The sequence below is a fragment of the Amborella trichopoda genome, chromosome 1, assembly GCF_054954075.1.
Source record: "Amborella trichopoda isolate Santa Cruz 75 chromosome 1, AtrichopodaSantaCruz75HAP2 v2.0, whole genome shotgun sequence".
NCBI classification, from domain to species: domain Eukaryota; kingdom Viridiplantae; phylum Streptophyta; class Magnoliopsida; order Amborellales; family Amborellaceae; genus Amborella; species Amborella trichopoda.
This window is the reverse complement of record NC_142336.1, coordinates 52422228-52439751: the sequence shown is the minus strand read 5'-3', so window position 1 is coordinate 52439751 and position 17524 is coordinate 52422228. Positions and strand designations below refer to the sequence as shown.

The 17524-nt window shown below is 34.6% G+C and overlaps 1 protein-coding gene across 9 annotated transcripts; it reads right to left on the bottom strand.

Moving 5' to 3' along the window:
• Positions 1-3279: 3279 nt before the first annotated feature.
• Positions 3280-9311, bottom strand: LOC18434875 (uncharacterized). 9 transcript variants are annotated; one of them, XM_020667474.2, is made up of 8 exons: positions 9198-9311; positions 8986-9052; positions 6252-6303; positions 6134-6185; positions 5297-5363; positions 5080-5123; positions 4799-4856; positions 3280-3679 (listed from the first exon to the last, which is right to left on the bottom strand). In XM_020667474.2, exons 1-8 carry the CDS (start codon positions 9206-9208, stop codon positions 3629-3631), a joined length of 402 nt encoding a protein of 133 aa, XP_020523133.1. In that variant the 5' UTR covers positions 9209-9311; the 3' UTR covers positions 3280-3628. The 9 variants fall into 9 exon arrangements, with proteins under 9 accessions (XP_020523133.1, XP_088728919.1, XP_088728939.1 ...); XM_088872793.1 differs by having other exon boundaries at positions 4799-4853; XM_088872813.1 differs by having other exon boundaries at positions 6134-6180.
• Positions 9312-17524: the final 8213 nt, after the last annotated feature.

The following is a 17524-nucleotide window of genomic DNA, read 5'->3' as shown; positions in this document are numbered from 1 at the left end:
GGGGCCTTTAAGTTTCTAAGAGGGACACATGTCCGTTTGGAAGAACACAACTTCATGAATTGAGAAGTTACTTTTTGTTAGCCCGATGCCAAACAATGTCTAGAATAATGAAGTTTGCTTCCTTGAAAATGTAAATGTTAAATACTTAAATGTATTTTCCTTAGTATTTCATTCAGTAAACTTCTTGGCAATGCATGTCTTTTGTCCTTTTGACTATATATATATATATATATATATATATATGCCTTTCATAGCGTTCAATACGCAACCCAATAACGAGGTTGGACTTCTACTTAAAAACATAAAAATGGTGCGGTTTGTATTTTGTATTAAGATTGACATTTTAGACAACAAAAAGTAAGGCGCACTTCCTGGAAATCCAACTGATGGCTGAAAATCTATTTCACCTCTAGTTATAGAATTTAAATTTTTAAAAATGATATAAATCGAGCATATCAAAACCTTTTTTTTTTCCTACTACAAATCGAATCCTGTGAAGAAAGGGTGCAGTTTATATGAAGATCCAAATCGAACCCTCATCTCACCCCCCATCAAAACCCCTCTCTCTCCCTCAAGCTCACCCATCAAAACCACCCCCATCGAAACCCCTCTGTTGCCCTCTCTCTCTTTCTCTCTCTCTCTCTCTAAAGTTCACCCACTATATTGTAATGTAGTAATTAAGGGTCGGGTACCCGAAAGGGCCCGGGACCCAGACCCCAACCTGGAAATAGGACATATTGGACCGGGACCCTACCCACGAGTTCAGAACTACGTCCCATACCTGGACCCGAGTCGGAATCGGGTATACCCGTAAGTCCCAGCTCGGGTACAAATCCATTGTCAACCCTAAACCTATCCAAGTGCCCTGCTCCCATACATATAAGCATTTCAAATGCTGGTATGTTGAAAGAGGAACAATACTAAGCCCAGGCCACGGGTGGCCCCAACCCAGCCCAGCCCAGCCCAGCCCAGCCCAGCCCATGCCAACAATTTACTCTAGGCCAGAACCCAGACCAAACGGAAACCTTACACTTTAGGGCAAATGGAACCCAGACCAAATGGAACCCAAACCAGGATCTCTTTAAACCAGCGTTTTAAAAAACGCCGAGTCGAACCGGACTCCCGGTTCGACTCGGAAATCGTGAAAAAGGAACCGGATCGCCCAAAAATCGGAAATCGTCCGGTTCTAGAGAGAATCGGACGATTCTGTACAGTGAATCGACGATTCCGTACGGAATTTTTTTTTTTTTTTTTGTAATCCATGATAGATTTTTTTGTAATACTTGATCGATTTTTTTGTAATCCATGATCGAATTGTTTTTGTTTTTTTGTAATCCATGATCGAATTTTTTGGTTTTTTGTAACCCATAATAGAATTTTTTGTAATCCATGATCGAAATGTTTGTTTTCTTTTCTTGTAATCCATGATCGATTTTTTTGTTTTTTTTTTTTTTTTTGTAACCCATGATAGAATTTTTTGTAATCCATGATCAAATGTTTTGTAATACATGATCGAAATGTTTGTTTTTTTTTTGTAATCCATGATCGAAATGTTTGTTTGTTTTTTTTTAATCCATGATTGAATTTTTTGTTTTTTGCTTTTTTTGTAACCCATGATAGAGTTTTTTGTAATCCATGATTGAATTTTTTGTAATCCATGATCGAACTATTTTTTTCTTTTTTGTAATCCACGATTGAATTTTTTGTTTTTTTTGTTTGTTTTTTTTTGTAATCCATGATCGAATGTTATGTAATCCATGATTGAATTTTATGTAATCCATGATCGAATTTTATGTAATCCATGATTGAAATTTTTTGAAAATTTGTGATTTTTTTTGTTTAATCCATGATCGAATTTTTTTTTGTAATCCATGATAGAATTTTTTGAAAATTTGTGATTTTTTTTTTAATCCATGATCGATTTTTTTGAAAATTTGTTTTTTTTTTTTTTAATCCATATTATTCAAAGAGAACACGAGAGAGATGATGATTCTGAGCCACCCTATCCCAGCCATATTATTCACATATCGAGTCCCAACAGCAACAGTGTATGGATGAGCACGAAATACTGTAAATTAAATGCTGAATGGCGGTTCATGCAGGGAAAGAACATATCAATATTCGCATATTCGTTCAAAAACATGAAAATTCTTAATGGAGTACCCTCATTTTTTATTGAATTCTTAAAAACCAATATTTATAATGAATTTTAATAATTTTTTCAAATTTTTTTTAAGCTTTATTTTGACCGATTCACCCGATTTTCGATCCGGAGCGCCGATTCACAGATCCGGATCGGTTTTTTGGAAGCCCGATCCTGGTCACCGATCCGTTTTTTAAACCATTGCTTTAAACAATGGCCAAGCTTGGTTCTAGCCCAACCCAACCCAACTCGAGCTCGAACTTCTATCGGGTTTTGTTAACCTATCCCTTGATGTGCAAATACATATATTCACATCCTAGAAACATTGCACATCGTGATGTATCATTTGAACTATTTTCAAGATGTACTAGATCTACATTATTTTCAAATTTTGAATTTTATGTTCAGAGGTGAAATAGATTTTTAGACCTTCAATGGGATTTTTGGCACTGAAATAACATTTTTAAGCATTACTCTGATTGATTAAGACGTCAACCTTATACAAACCTCACTTCTTCTATACTGATATACATAAATTAAACAAGAGGCAAGAGGCTTAATAAGACAATTGAATAAAAATCCTATTTTTGAAAGAGAAACAACCAAGATTGAACAAAGACAACAAATCCCATTCTGCGAACAGGAGCAATGTTTTTTAACTCGCCACGGGCAACGCACTCGGTCAGGCTCGAGGCAAGTAACTCGGTTGCAGTTGCGTGGAGTACATGACTAAAAAGACCCAAAAAATAAAAAATGATAGACAAATTGTTTGAAAATAAAACAAAAATTTTAGAAGTTAAACACAACCAAAGACCATAAAAAGTCCAAAAACAGCAAGTAAAAAAAACCATGGATATAGAAAAAAAATTAATGGTTGGAGATATTTTAATTTTGAATATTTATGATCGGATATATTTTAGAAAAATCCAGAAAAGGTGAAATAGGCCATATGACAAGAAACATTCACAAATCATTGTAAATAATAATAGTAATAATAAATCCACATTACATATATAACTTTTTTTATTGTACTATTTATCGATCTTTTTAAAAAACATTTTAAGTGGCCTGAGTTGCATCCTTGAAAGCACTTGGCTCAGGAAGGAGCCAAGTCGGAATAACTCACCGAGTCTGTGTGCACTCAACTGGGTTTGCAATCACTAAGTCGGAGAAGATATACAGAACATCCTCTTACAAATAACAGAAAAATTTGAAAGAACGATCATACATATAAATCTATCTTACTCGTGTATAAGACATAGCCGGTGCAGATCATCCAAGATGCCATATGGACGTACATCCCCACTGTCCACTCAGTAAGGTTCATATCAGTTACACTAAATTAATGAATTAACTTTCGCTGGGGCTCTGTTGCTGTTGTCTCAAGAAACCATTACCCTCTCTCTGAGTCAATGCAGTCATCTCAATAAAACACCCTCTCTCTCTCTCTCTCTCTCTCTCTTATCACTGCAAGAGTTCCCCGTATTACCAGAGGCTAATAGCAGTCACAGCAGCAACAACTGCTCTAAGAGTTTCCTGCAACATACCATACACATAAATATGGATAAAGACAATGCATGCCGATGCACACAATATGAAGGTCTCCATATAGAAAACTTCGGATGCCACAGTTTTTAAAATTTTATAAACTGGCAAGTTAGACGAAAACTACCGTCCAAGACTAGTTTTAAAACCACTTGAAATTACTCATTACTTATCAAATAAAAAAAAAAGTTTTGAGATCAGCTTTTACATTATGTTTTTAGTAATTATCCTAAATATAATCAATGCCATGGCCTTCCACAGCTGCACTGCTTCATATATTCCCCACCCTTAGTGGGAGGCTGATAGAGATACCAATGGCTTCTGAGAGAGACACCTAAACTGCTTTGACTGTAACATACAGAGCGAGAGAGAGAAAGAGAGGGAGAGAGCATATCTTCCAGTTTGAAGTACTAACCACTCTTAATGAGTGGTGAAAGGAGATGCCATTTGCCACAGGGAGAGAGAGAGAGCCCGGCTCCTTTCAAATGGAATACCTGCCAACTTTCTTAATTGGCAACATTCCAGGCAGCAGACGCCCAGACCCTCTCTTTGAAGAGACTCTTACTTAGAATGTTCATCATCAAGAGGTTGATTGAGTTGGTTAAGGTATGGGCAACAAGGAACTGGTTTAACAATCATAAAACCAATTCTCCCTTCTTGGGTAATGAAGCAAGGCTTAGAAGGATTAAGTTCGAAAGCTAATGGGGAAGTCAGTTGCGATTCAGAGGTGAAAATGGTTCACAGTTGTGAATGTGGTGGAGAAATATGGACTGTTTCATGAGATGACCTAAAATCAATGGCACCTCTCTCTCTCTCTCTCTCTTGAGGACCATATCCAACAGGAAAATTTGGTTACAGGTCACAGGTGAAGGGCACACAGTCATGAATATGGTCGAGGAATACAGAGTGGACCTTGAAGGAACATGGAGTGGATCATGAGATGAACATAAATTAATGGTCTTCTCTCTCTCTCTCTCTCTCTCATACACATACACATACACATACACATACACACACATACACACACACACACACACACACACACACATGTGTATAATCTAACTAGAAATCACTACAATTAAAATAAAATTCCAGTATTCAAGATGTTACCGCAGAGTGGTCCTTGAGTCCTAGAGACAGTACCAGTGCTCTTGAAGAACCTGAGCTACTGCAGAAACCCAACAGATCATAAGAACTCAGTCCTAAAAGTTCGAATTCGAAGTTTCGTTTTAAACTGACATCATAACAAAAGGGGTCTATCCGTGTATGTATGTGTATAAACTGTTTTTACAGGGAAATAAACCAATTTATCAGAACATAACAAATTCATTGCTTATTGAACAAAATTATCTTCAACAAATATCCAATAAATAGTGCGCTCATTTACACACCTTATATGCTCAATAAGCTGCCGAGCACATGCCACAAGCATGGGCTGCAGGTACCATGAAATTGAGATGAGAGTTCAGCATTATCTAAATAAATACGCAAAACATGCATGCTTGCATGAATGAATGAATGAACGCATATGTATGTATGTATATATGTATGTATTGGTGGAATTTTCAAATCAAATAGTACAGATGATTATAAGGCCTCCCTGTTTACCTCATCCCTCTTCCCAAATATGACAGACACATTGAAAGTTGGGTTGATGGATACACCTTCCTCCTTCCTGGTGGAGAACAATGGAAAAAGAATCCAGGTTTAAAACTGTTCTTCATATAGTTTCCATAAAAAAAAAGATGTGGTTCTTTAGCTCAATTAAGTACTAATTTCAAGTTTTATGTTCCCCATAGGGAAAGTAGACTATAGCCAATAGACAGACCAACCGGTTAAATAGTGGATAGTACCAACCAATGAAATAATGGATGGTGATGGAGGGTGGCACCCGAAAGAACAAGACCCGACCTCTCTCTCTCTCTCTCCCTCCCTCCCTCCCTCCCTACTAATTTCAAGTTTTATGTTCCCCGTAGGGAAAGTAGACTATAGCCAGTAGACAGACCGACCGGTTAAATGGTGAATAGTACCAACCAATGAAATAATGGATGGTGATGGATGGTTGCACCCGAAAGAACAAGACCCTCCCTCCCTCCCTCCCTCTGTATCATGTCCATCAAAATGACCCCCCCCTCCCTCCCTCCCTCCCTCTGTATCATGTCCATCAACATGACCCTCCCTCCCTCCCTATCATGTCCATCAAATTGACCCTCCCTCCCTCCCTATCATGTCCATCAAAATGACCCCCCCCTCCCTCCCTCTGTATCATGTCCATCAAAATGACCCTCCCTCCCTCCCTCCCTCTGTATCATATCCATCAAAATGACCACATAGAGAAACCAAAGTGAGACAGCAGAGGGAACTATCCAATATAAAGTTGGAGTCGAGAAACTCCATAAAAAAAAAAAGAGAAAAATAAAAATAAAAATGGGGATGAGGAAAGACCTTGCATGCAAGATGGTTCCCATACTTCCTATCTGTGTTGCAACCACCTGGACTGTCATTAGGTGTAAGAAACATCTTCAGAGTATCATAATAAAGCAGAGAAAATACAATTTTGTACCTACAAGAATATGATCTTCATAACTGCATATCAGTATATCTGTTTTTGCTCCCTGTGAAGAGAAAAAGACAATGTCCATTATTATGTGTTCACTGCACAAAATCTGGCATCACAAGCAACTTTTAAAGAGAAATTTACGGTACCATAAAATGTAGAATGCCTCAAACAGTAAAGGAAAAAAAGACAATGTCCATTATTATGTGTTCACTGGACAAAATCTGGCATCACAAGCAACTTTTAAAGAGAAATTTACGGTACCATAAAATGCGGAATGCCTCAAACAGTAAAGGAAATTCGTACTCTTGTGGCAAAAATGTTTCATACCAGGACAGTACGACATGAAATATAGAAACAAACCCATGAATGGCCAAAAGGGTAGGCAATTTTTGAAACAAATGAAGAAGCAACGATAATAACTAACTTTGAATAAGAAATTAACTCTTTTCTTTTGTGACATCTAGGATTAATCTAATCATTTTAGGAAAACATAAACGTGGATAGTTTTCAATTTTATTTTTTTTGTTGAAAATCAGCAGCAATGTTCTTATACTTTGGTCAGCGATGCTGTTTTACCACTTCTAGTTTCGTAAACTGTTGGCATTTCATAAGCTTCATTGGCAGCCAAGCTCACATTGTTAATATAAGAGTACTAAATAGTCTCCACCATAGCTTCCTAAAATCAAAGCTAAAAGCTAGATGAAAATGTTGAAGAGCAACTACTAAATAGTCTCTTCCATGCTTCATGAGATCAGTAATAATTGAAGCTCCATTTATTCATTAAAATTTGATGTGACGCATACTCTCTGAAGCTCCATTTCTTCTTGAAACTTTGATGTAACGGATGCTCAGAAACAAATATATCAAGTATTGTATTCAAATTGTTCATATAGCCTATAAATTCCCAATTTGGCACAGCATGTTTAATTTACCAAGACAAACTCAGAATGCATCTACCTGAGAGCAAATGCTAATACATTACTCTTTCGATAACAACCTATAAGTCTACAGTTATCTATCACTTGAGATTGGCAGCAACTTTCCTCTAAAATCCCCGTTTGGGTTTGTTGGATAAAAAAATCGTTTCTAATGAAATAATGTTTTAAAAACAGGCCAGCTAGCTCTGAACCGTCCAAGCCGGAGGTGGATGCACTCTTTGGGTCTTAAAGACCCCCCGGACTTGCCCAGTTCCCACTAGTTCCCATCGGTTTTTATTTTTTTTATTTTATTTTTTTAGTAAAAATATCATGGAGAACTACAAGCACAATCAGAAATGGCCGATCAGGCTTCATTCAGCCTGTGACCAGTTCGGCCCTCTGGTTCCATTTTTAAAGCACTGTCCAGATTCGCATCATGTGACCATGAAATTTTTTTAGCAAAAATCTTTCAAGGTTGTTTGCATAATATCTGCTTGGTCAAAAAAATCTTGAAAGCTTTTGAGCAACTTTACAAATATTTTGGAAAGTATTTTAAGATATACAATCAAGAAGATTATTCCACACAATCTTAAGACATTATGAGGAAAACCTTGTAGAATTTATGGAAGAAAAAGTCCTTGCTACATACACCCTATGAAATTGTCGATTTCACTTTGGCAGAGATGAGAACGAGTGTATGTATGGACCCTAAAATGTCGAAAACTACTAGAGTAAGAAGCCCATTCATTTAATTTAATGTCGACAAGTTTATTGTTAGCTATATTTCAGAACTCCCTCATATATCAAAATGTCTACTAGACCTATGGGAACATAAGGTTAAAAAACACAAAAATTTAAGAACAAGCATTGGTTTATTTTGAGGGTAGTAGAATACAGTTCCATAATATGTTGATGGGCACAGGAAGATATTAAGAAATTTATCTTGTAAATAATAATTCTAGCATAGGGATTATGAGATGCACCTATCCTACCATGATGTCTATATAGCTTGTAAAATTTTCAAGTGAAGCAGTTTCCTTTTCCGTCTACGAGAATAAGAAAAGCACACGATCGGCTGTACATTTGGGGGAAATAAATCAATATCACCTACTTTGAAAATGGAATATATGATGTAAAACTCTAGAAATGAAAGGGGAAACACCTCAAAGAAAAAGATAAAAAAAAAAAAAGATGGGAAAGATTTGCAGGAAAAATTAATAAAACAAAAACAAAAACATTCTAGAAAATAAAAGAAAATACTATCCATAAAGTTCCCAAAAACACCATCGATGAGGGCTTTAGGCCCATTCTTCAATTTGGCCGAACCCAACTTCAAAAATACAATAAATAAAAGTTAAGTAAAACCCAAAAAGCGAAAACGAAATCCATGAGAAACCCTATAATACAGAATTAAAAACAAATGCAAATATAAGAGTTCAGTAAAACCCAAATAGCAGAACTGAAATACAGGATAAAATAGAATTACACAGCCTTCTGCCACAAAATGAAAAGAAAAATGATGTTTAGATAGAATTAAATCATTGTAAGCACGCAATGTTTTCCCTTTTTTCTTTTTTACCCAATAATTTGTAGTTACACTGTGTGGACAATACATAAGATTACACAAAAATATTTAAGTAGAAACTTGATGGTTTTAATTATGGAAACAGGGATAAATGAAAATAAGAATAGTAAATAATTCAAAAGTCTCATATTCATGTAACTGAATAAAACCCACTCTAATCACCACATAGAATCCACAACTACAAGGAAGAAATTACAGGAAGAAAATAAGTCCAAAAATACATAAGAAAAAATACCTTGATATTAACTGTGACGTTTCTATGGGGGACTGGAAAACGAACACCATCACGATCCATTGACGTCCTGGAAATTATGCCATTAACAAATAGATCAAAATTAAAGAACAACCTTTTCATGTCCAAATAGATGATGAAAAAGATGCGGAAATTAGCTACAACAGACGGAAATTTCGACATGATCCAAGTTTCAACATTTTCCCTCTCTCTACCTGCTCTCCATGCCGTTGTTCTTTCTCTCTCTAGCTGCTGAGAGCGCATAGCCTCTCTCTACCCGCCCATTTCCATTCTCTCCCCCACCTCTTTACTCTCTTTCTGCAGCGGACGAAAATTTGTCTCATGACTCGGGATTTTATGAAGAGGGTGGTTTGTATAAGGTTGGGAACAATCCAATTCATACACACTTCCAAATTTCATCGTAAGATGTAATTTTGGTCTATAAATTCTTAAGATTATCTAAAAATCTATTCTCATCTCTCCATATAAAATTTTAAATTAAAAAACAGTTAAAAACAAGTAGATCTATAAATATATGAAAAAAATAAAAAATAAATGGTATATATAATATATTACAAGATAAACTATTTTTTGAAATAAAAAAAAAAAAAAATTCTATATTTATATATTATATTCATACATCTCGATATCGAGATGATCGATTAGAGGGATTTTCGACATTAAAATAACTTTTTTCGATGGATTTTCTTAGATGCATCTTTAATACTACATTTTACGGTTACAACCTTGTATAAACTTTTTTCTTTTATTAATATTCAAACAAAAAAAAGATTGCGAGATTTATTTGATTGTTTAGACACTATTTGAATGCGTTTTATTTTGATTATTTAGAGTCTCAGCTCTTTACAAACCACACCTTTTTTTTCTTTTTTTTGTCTGAATGTAAATTATATTTTCTTTTTCTTTTTTTTTTTTTATAATGCATTTTGGAAATGTAATCAAATACATTTTGGAACAGTAATCAGAGAGACCTTTTACTTTTAATATAAGGAAGTTATAATCACTCTTGTTTGTCGGATTCCAAATCAAGTGGTTGTGAGTGTGTGGTTGACTAAATTTAAAGTTCAAAAAAAGACTTCTCAAACTTGAACTATCCAATATAACATCTAATGGATAGCAATAATTGCCAATTGTGACCTCCTTATAACAAAGATAATTAGTCTTATCGTATACAATCCCATATATTTTAGAAAACTTTTCAAATTATAGGTGAAAGCAAGTATAATGGCCAATGAGAAGCTAGTGAGGCAATCCAAATCTTAAAGCCATCGGGTTTGTTTCTTCATTTTGGGTTGGCTTTATTCAAAGTTTTAAAACCCAGATTAATGGGGGTGGATCGGCCACCCTAGGGATCGGATCACCAGACCATTGTTGACAATAATCTTGATACCAGTTAATAAAAAAAGCAGCTCTGCCTCATTAGTTCTAAATATTGGCAAGTTATATTATCAAGATAAATTTCATTTCTCCTTTTTTTGGGATTTATAATTTTTTTTCTTTTGAACCAAAATAGGAAGTTCAATCTTTTTGTTTCGAAACACGATTATATCACTATAACAAGACCTATTGATATGAATATGTGTGCACCTAAGTTCTCCTCACAAGTTTATCCTTGGAATACAAGGGAATAGACAACTGATAAACTATCTTGCGAATGTAATCTCTTTGTTTACAAACATGATTAGATCACTATCACAAGACAATATTTGCCTTTTATTGGCATTAATCAATGTGCATCTAAGTTATGTAAACAAGTTTATTCTCGGGATACAAAAAAATAGAAGATTGTTAACTATCTTGCCAATACAAATGCACGAATATCGCAATCATAGAGTTGCATCTTTTTAGAGGTGGGACACCAAAAAGGCAATAGCACACAAGAAATATACCAAGTCTTCCTTTGGTGGACAAATAGGCACCCGCACGTACTCTTGTTTCACATGCTCTGTTTGGGCTTTCTCTATTATTGATTGTTAGGACACAAGTCCAGGTATACCTCTATATATATAAGAACGCTTTTTTTTACTCGATTATTCAATATAGAATAGGTAACTCACTACTTATCTCTCTACAAATAAGACACACTTTCTAAAATTCCTAAGTTTAAAGAAGATATTATTCATAAATAACTCATGATAGTTTTTATAGCCAGAATACAACAAAAAACTCTCAACTTCTCAAGCTCACAACAATTTTCTTTCTTTTGTTGAACAGTGTGGATTAGCTGCTTTTCCAAAAGTGATGTACAAATATATTTGATCTTGTATAAAACGGAGCAGATGAGGCTTCGACAAACTATGATTCAGAAAAAATAAAAAGTGGAAAAGGAAGTCACAGTTAACTCGTGTGAGTGTTGAGGAATGTTTTAAGGAAAAAGTTTATATAAGGTTGCAATGTAGAACTACGGATGCACCTCAAAAATCCATTGAAAAATGTTGTTTTAATGTTGAAAAACCCTCTAATTGATCATCTCGACATCGAGATGTATGACTATGAAGAAAAAAATGGATTTTGAGTTCCATAAATAGTGCATCTTACAACATATGATCTAGACCGTTCATTTTCAAGTTTTTTATATGTTTATAGATCTATTTGATTTTAACTATTTTTTAAGTTTAAAATTTTATAATTAAGTATGAAAATAGATTTTGAGATAATCCTAAGAACATTTTACATCAAAGTTATATGTTATGATAAAATTTGAAAATGCACATTATTTGGATTGTTTGCAACCTTATGGAAACCACAACCATGCTTTAAACAAAATTGGGAATCCGTTCTCATACAAGATTGATGGAAAATTAAATTATGGGCAGGAAGAAATAATTTAAGGAGTCAAAACTCCTTACAAAGGGGTTCAAACGATTCCAATTAATACTTGGGATTTGTATTTTTTTTAATTTTACTTTACTCAAGTATCTCCTCAAAACTTTTTTTTAAAAATACTCAAATTGCTCATGTTCAGGATTGGGGATATTGATTAAATAAAGGTGTTTCAGTAATTTGACCAAACTAAGAGGCCCCAACCCAACCAAATGATGGGAGTACCACTACTATGGGGCTCGAAATGAGCCGAGCATAGGACAACCCTAGCCCTGGTCCCTATAGGGAATGCTTGACCTTAGCTCGGTCTGGGTTGAATAAACCTTGGCCCTATTAGGGCCAGACCAAGCCAAATAGAATCAAAAAAAGAAAGAAAAAATAAGGGAAACAAAAGTTAGGACTGACCCTACTATGGCCCTAGCCCAGGCTCGACATGGCCCACAGGCTAGGCCAGTTATTGTTACCCAAGGCTTAGTCTTTGAGGGCTGGGATGAGCTACCCGACCTATTGTCACTCCTACTTGCTTGTCCAAGTTGGGTCAAATTATTTAAATACCCTTATATGTTCAAGATTCCTAGTATTGAACAAATGCAATTTTTTACCTTTAAAGTTATTTTTTTTTAGAGTTATCTAAGTAAAATAGAAATTAAAAAGTGAACTTTTCGATGTTAATTTTCAGATTTTTTTTTACGATTAAATGATTTCGTGAAGGTTTTTGACCCCTTAGATGACTTTTCCCCTTGTTGGTATTTACGAGTTCAGGCAAAAGTATGAATATTCCTTGCAACTATGATTGTATGGATCAAGGTTTCTAAAATTGGATCGTTGATTTGGGTCGCTCATCTGGATTTTTGATCGGGTTCAATGATCCGACTCAGTGAAACGATCATAAAAAAATTAAAAATTTTGATTTTTTTATAAAGACCCCGATACAGTCTTTATTGATCTAGATAAAGCTTATGGTAGAGTACTTTAAGATTTGATTTGATAGGTATTGGAAAAGAAAGATGTCTCAAAACACTATATTGACTTGGTGAGAAATATATACAAGGGAGCGCTAACTGGTATGCAAACAACTAGTGGAGAGACAAGTGAGGTTTCAACGACAATAGGTCTACATCAGGGGTCAGCATTGAGCCTACACCTCTTTTGTCATATTTATGAACGACTTTTAACTAGATACCATGGTGCATGTTTTCGAGGGCGGCATAGTTTTAATTGATGAGACTCTAAGTGATAACAATAGAAAGTTAGAACTTTGGAGTGAAGCTTTAGAATCTAAAAGTTTTAAAATTAGTCAGACTACGACAAAGTATATGAAATACAACTTTAGTCAAAATAAGAGTAGAGACGATGAAGTAGTTAAGATTGATGCTTAAAAAATACCAAAAAGAGTATAATTTTGATATCTTGGGTCAATAAACCAGGAAAATAGAAAAATTGAGGAATATATCACATATAGAATTAGAGTTGAGTGGAGGAAGTGGAGATGTGCAACATGAGGTTTATGTGATTGCCGCATACTAATGAAGTTGAAAGGCAAGTTTTACAAGACAGTCGTGAAACTAGTTTTACTTTATAGGACAAAATGTTGGGCATTCAAGAAACACCATATCCATAAAATGTGTGTAGCTTAGATGATGATGTTGAGTTGGATGAGTGGCAAGACAAAAAGGCATAGAATTCAAAATGAACACATTATGAAAAATTTAGGTGTGGCATTAGTAGGCGATAAGATGAGAGAAAATAGATTCAAGTAAACTGACCATTTGCAACACATACATAATACAATATTTGTTAGGAGGTACGAGTTAGTTCAAGTGGAACGTTAAAAAAAAATAAAGCATAGACGCACAAGGACATGGCTAGGGTTAGTGAAAAATATATGGGGACTTGTAGCCTCATTGATGATAGCCCTTTATAGAGCAGAATGAAAAACCAAGATTCGTGTAACCGATCCCAATTAGTTAGAAAGAATATATGATGACGATAATGACTATAAAAAAGTGAGGCCAATTCTGGACAGAACCAGCTAAAATTGTCTTATTCATGGGGAACTGCCAGGATCCCAATATTTAGCAGGAAATGGTTTCTTGATATTTAACAGCAACCGGTATGGCCTCGGCTGTTCCCAATCCAAAACGAACCATTTGGATCAATAAACACTTTTTAAAACCTTGGTATGAATCATGGGCCGCCTGTTTTGAGCTTCTAATTTGCCTCTCCAAAAACACATGGGGCTAGGAAAAGTCTTTAGGACATGTAAGTCTTTTGCTCCGTGCCCAAGCTAGATATGAACCCACGGCCGATATTGTAGCACATTTAAACGTTTTGTAAGCGTAAAGATACAAAATTTATTTATCCTAAGAAATGGTGCTAGTTATGATCTAAAATCAATCGTTCTCTCCCTGCAACATGGAGCATGTAGGATGTAGAAGAGGGCTATAGCTAATGCTCGCCCTCCCCGTGCTTGTAATTTTTTTTATTTTTTTGGATAATTTAGTGGGGAATACAAGCTTTATCCGTATTTTAAATAGATTAAGGAGTTATATTTTAAAAGTGCTATTAATTGAGGGTGTCAATAATAAAAATGAATACATTGAAACAAGAGTGGGAGACTTGCATTTGCTCATGCATGTCGCCCACCACTCCCTCCCTCAAGAGCGGGGGTAGCACCCAGCTAAGGGAGGCAATTAGTCCCATTCCCCTTGGAATGGGAGAGATGAGAAGTGTTTAAAAGTCAAAGGGAACATGATTGGCTCCAAGGGGAAACATATTCTAATGCTGCCCGTAGCTTTCAAATAAACTAATAATCCCCATCTTATCTTTTTTCAAACTGGATCAATTTTTCCAACCCTTTCTCTCCCTCTCTTCCAATGACTTCTCCTCACGTTTGTAGTCAACAAGGGTAGATGTCATCCCCCGCGACGCTCCCCTCCCCTCCCCTACACGGCAACATTTTAAACCGCACCCATAACCGCCCTCCCTCCCGTACCCGGTTTTTATGCGGCCAAGAGCTCATATGTAAAAATTTATTTTTTAGTTGGATTTTAAAATTTAACTTTTAAAGATAAGTATAAAAAAATAAATAAATTTTAAAAACTAAAAATAATAGTTTTCAGTAAAAAAACATTTGAAACTTGTTAGTTTCCATTGTTTTTAAATGGATTACCTACTTGCATCCATATTCAAGATGGATGCTTTAAATTTTTTAGACTGCATATGTAGAAATGCAGTCCAGCACGCATGAACCAATTTTTTTTTTGTTGTTGCTCATGTAATCTCCCTCTCTCTGTGTATATTAATTATTAAATTAAAATAGGTTTCTATAAGACTTAGGCTTTATGAAAACAAAATAAAGCATCATTTCAAATCTTCATCTAAAACCATGATGGCTTTAAAATCAATATCTATAACCGACAATAAAATTTTGAAACTAAAAAAATGGCACAAACCTTACATATTTGCAAACACTTATTTTTAAGACGAAATGGATGATCTAGATACTTTGTTATTATAAACATTATTTTTAGAGCTCGAAATCTCAATTTTTTTTACATCCATAAATTTCAAGCCGAGATGATCGAATGCTTGAATTGCAATTTTCAATGAGTTATGACGCAAAGCTTTAGTTATTTTGATAGAACTGCGGCCCTATCAAACCATTTTCTTAAAATAAATCGGGTTGCATTATATCCTTTTACATTTTCAGTTTTATTGGAGTCATCGACCCTCTCACTCTCCAAAATACACGCGCTCAAAAAAGAATGATAAAATAATTAAACCAATGATAGGCGGTACAGATCTTCGAAAACAACCTTCGTAATTGGACCTCTCTAACAGCACAAACACAAAGGAAAATGACAAATCTAAAGATTTTTATAATAATTCTATGATTATCGTACAAGGATTAGAGCGCTTCTTTTTATAAAACCATCCGATGCCATGTGGAGATCTCATAACTTCTTCAGCAATAAATGAGAAAGATATAGATTAAGTTGTTCTAATCAATAAAATTTTAGTTGCTCTAATCGGTAAAATTGGATAATAAACTAAATAAGCACAACATTTGTTTTTTCGTTTATAGAAGTCATAGGAAACTAAATATTGTATTTAGCATAACCTTTATTTTGTTCTAGAAGTCAAGGATTTTTTTTTTAAAAAACAATGGTCATAATGTTTAATCGTTAATCTAAAAAATTAAACAAATACACTGGTGAATAAATCACAATTTTTTTGTTTTTAATGAAGGCGTCTTACCATATAGTCAAAGCGCTGTCCAGGTGCCCAACCCTAACAAACCAGGGCCGGGCCCAGGCCGAGCCATCAGAGCCCGAGGGTTGGGTCAGGGCCACAACAGGCGGACCAACCCTAACCTGCCTGATTTTTTCTTTAGTTTTTTTCCCTATATATTTTCGGATTGTTTTATGCGCGGCCTGAATAGGGCCACAACCACGACTAGGTCATGGCCTTTTCACCCCAATTACGGTCGGGTCGGACAAGGGCCAGGCCTTTATAGACTAGCATGGCATACAAATACCATGTTTATGGGATTATTATCTGCTTCCAGGTTGGCCTTTTGACATTTCCTGTCTTGAACCAAAGAGGAAAGGTGGCCCTAATTGCTTGAGAGAACATTGAGATATATTTCCCTTATTTTTTAGGTATGCTTTTCATGTTTAGTCAAAGGATGGTATCGCATTCACATCCTTATTTTAGGTATCCTTATTTTTTTTGGTAAGGGATGGTATGGCGTCCATGTCATGTGGACGTTCGAAGGGTGAGCAAGCACCCTACAATGAACCTAGAATCATCTTTGTATTTTATTTTTAAAAAATATTTATTTGAAATTGTAGGGTATAGTTGTATTTCTATGTGGTGCATAAATAAAAATAGAAAATTTACAAATAAATACTCTCTTATTTTTTACATTAAAAGTAGTCTCACATAGTTTATATTTTACCATCAAATCTCATTTTTTTAAACATAAGTTGTCTCGTTTTAAAAAAAATTAAAATAAATATAATTACAAAACTATTCTTGTATTACTCATGGGTAGTTTGATAGTTTTATTTATTTTAAATTTTTTTTATAATTGTATCATAGTGAGAATAATTAATATACTAAATTTCAGCTAAATCCGATGCATAAAAAAGTGACAAGATTGAAATATAGCTTATTTTCTAGAAAACGAACTTGATTATAAAATATGAAATATATTCGATCGTTTTTAAATCTGAAAAATAAATCATGACTTATTTCTAACTTTCTCAATAAAAATATATTAAATAAAATAGTTAACCACAATACCCTTTAAATAATTTAAACGGATTTTGGTCAACTATTTTATTCAAAATAATTTTTATTTTATTTTTTTAGGTTATTATTTAAAAATATATTTATAATATAAATTTTAAATAAATATTATTATAAAACTCTTTTACGGCTATTGGATGCGGATGCGTCCATGTTTAATCTGAACTATTGAAAAGGCAGTTGTGCACCCTTCCACCATTCCCTTATAGTATATCCAATAAATATTTTAATAGAGAGGAATGGTGTTTTAAAACTCAGAAGTAATTTTCCCATTCCTCTTTAGCAAATGCCGAAACAAAGGAGATATTTTTCGTAAGAAAGTGAAAGAAAAAAGGACGTTTATTGACTCATTTGCTTTAGGAAAAGCCTGACCAAAGGAATA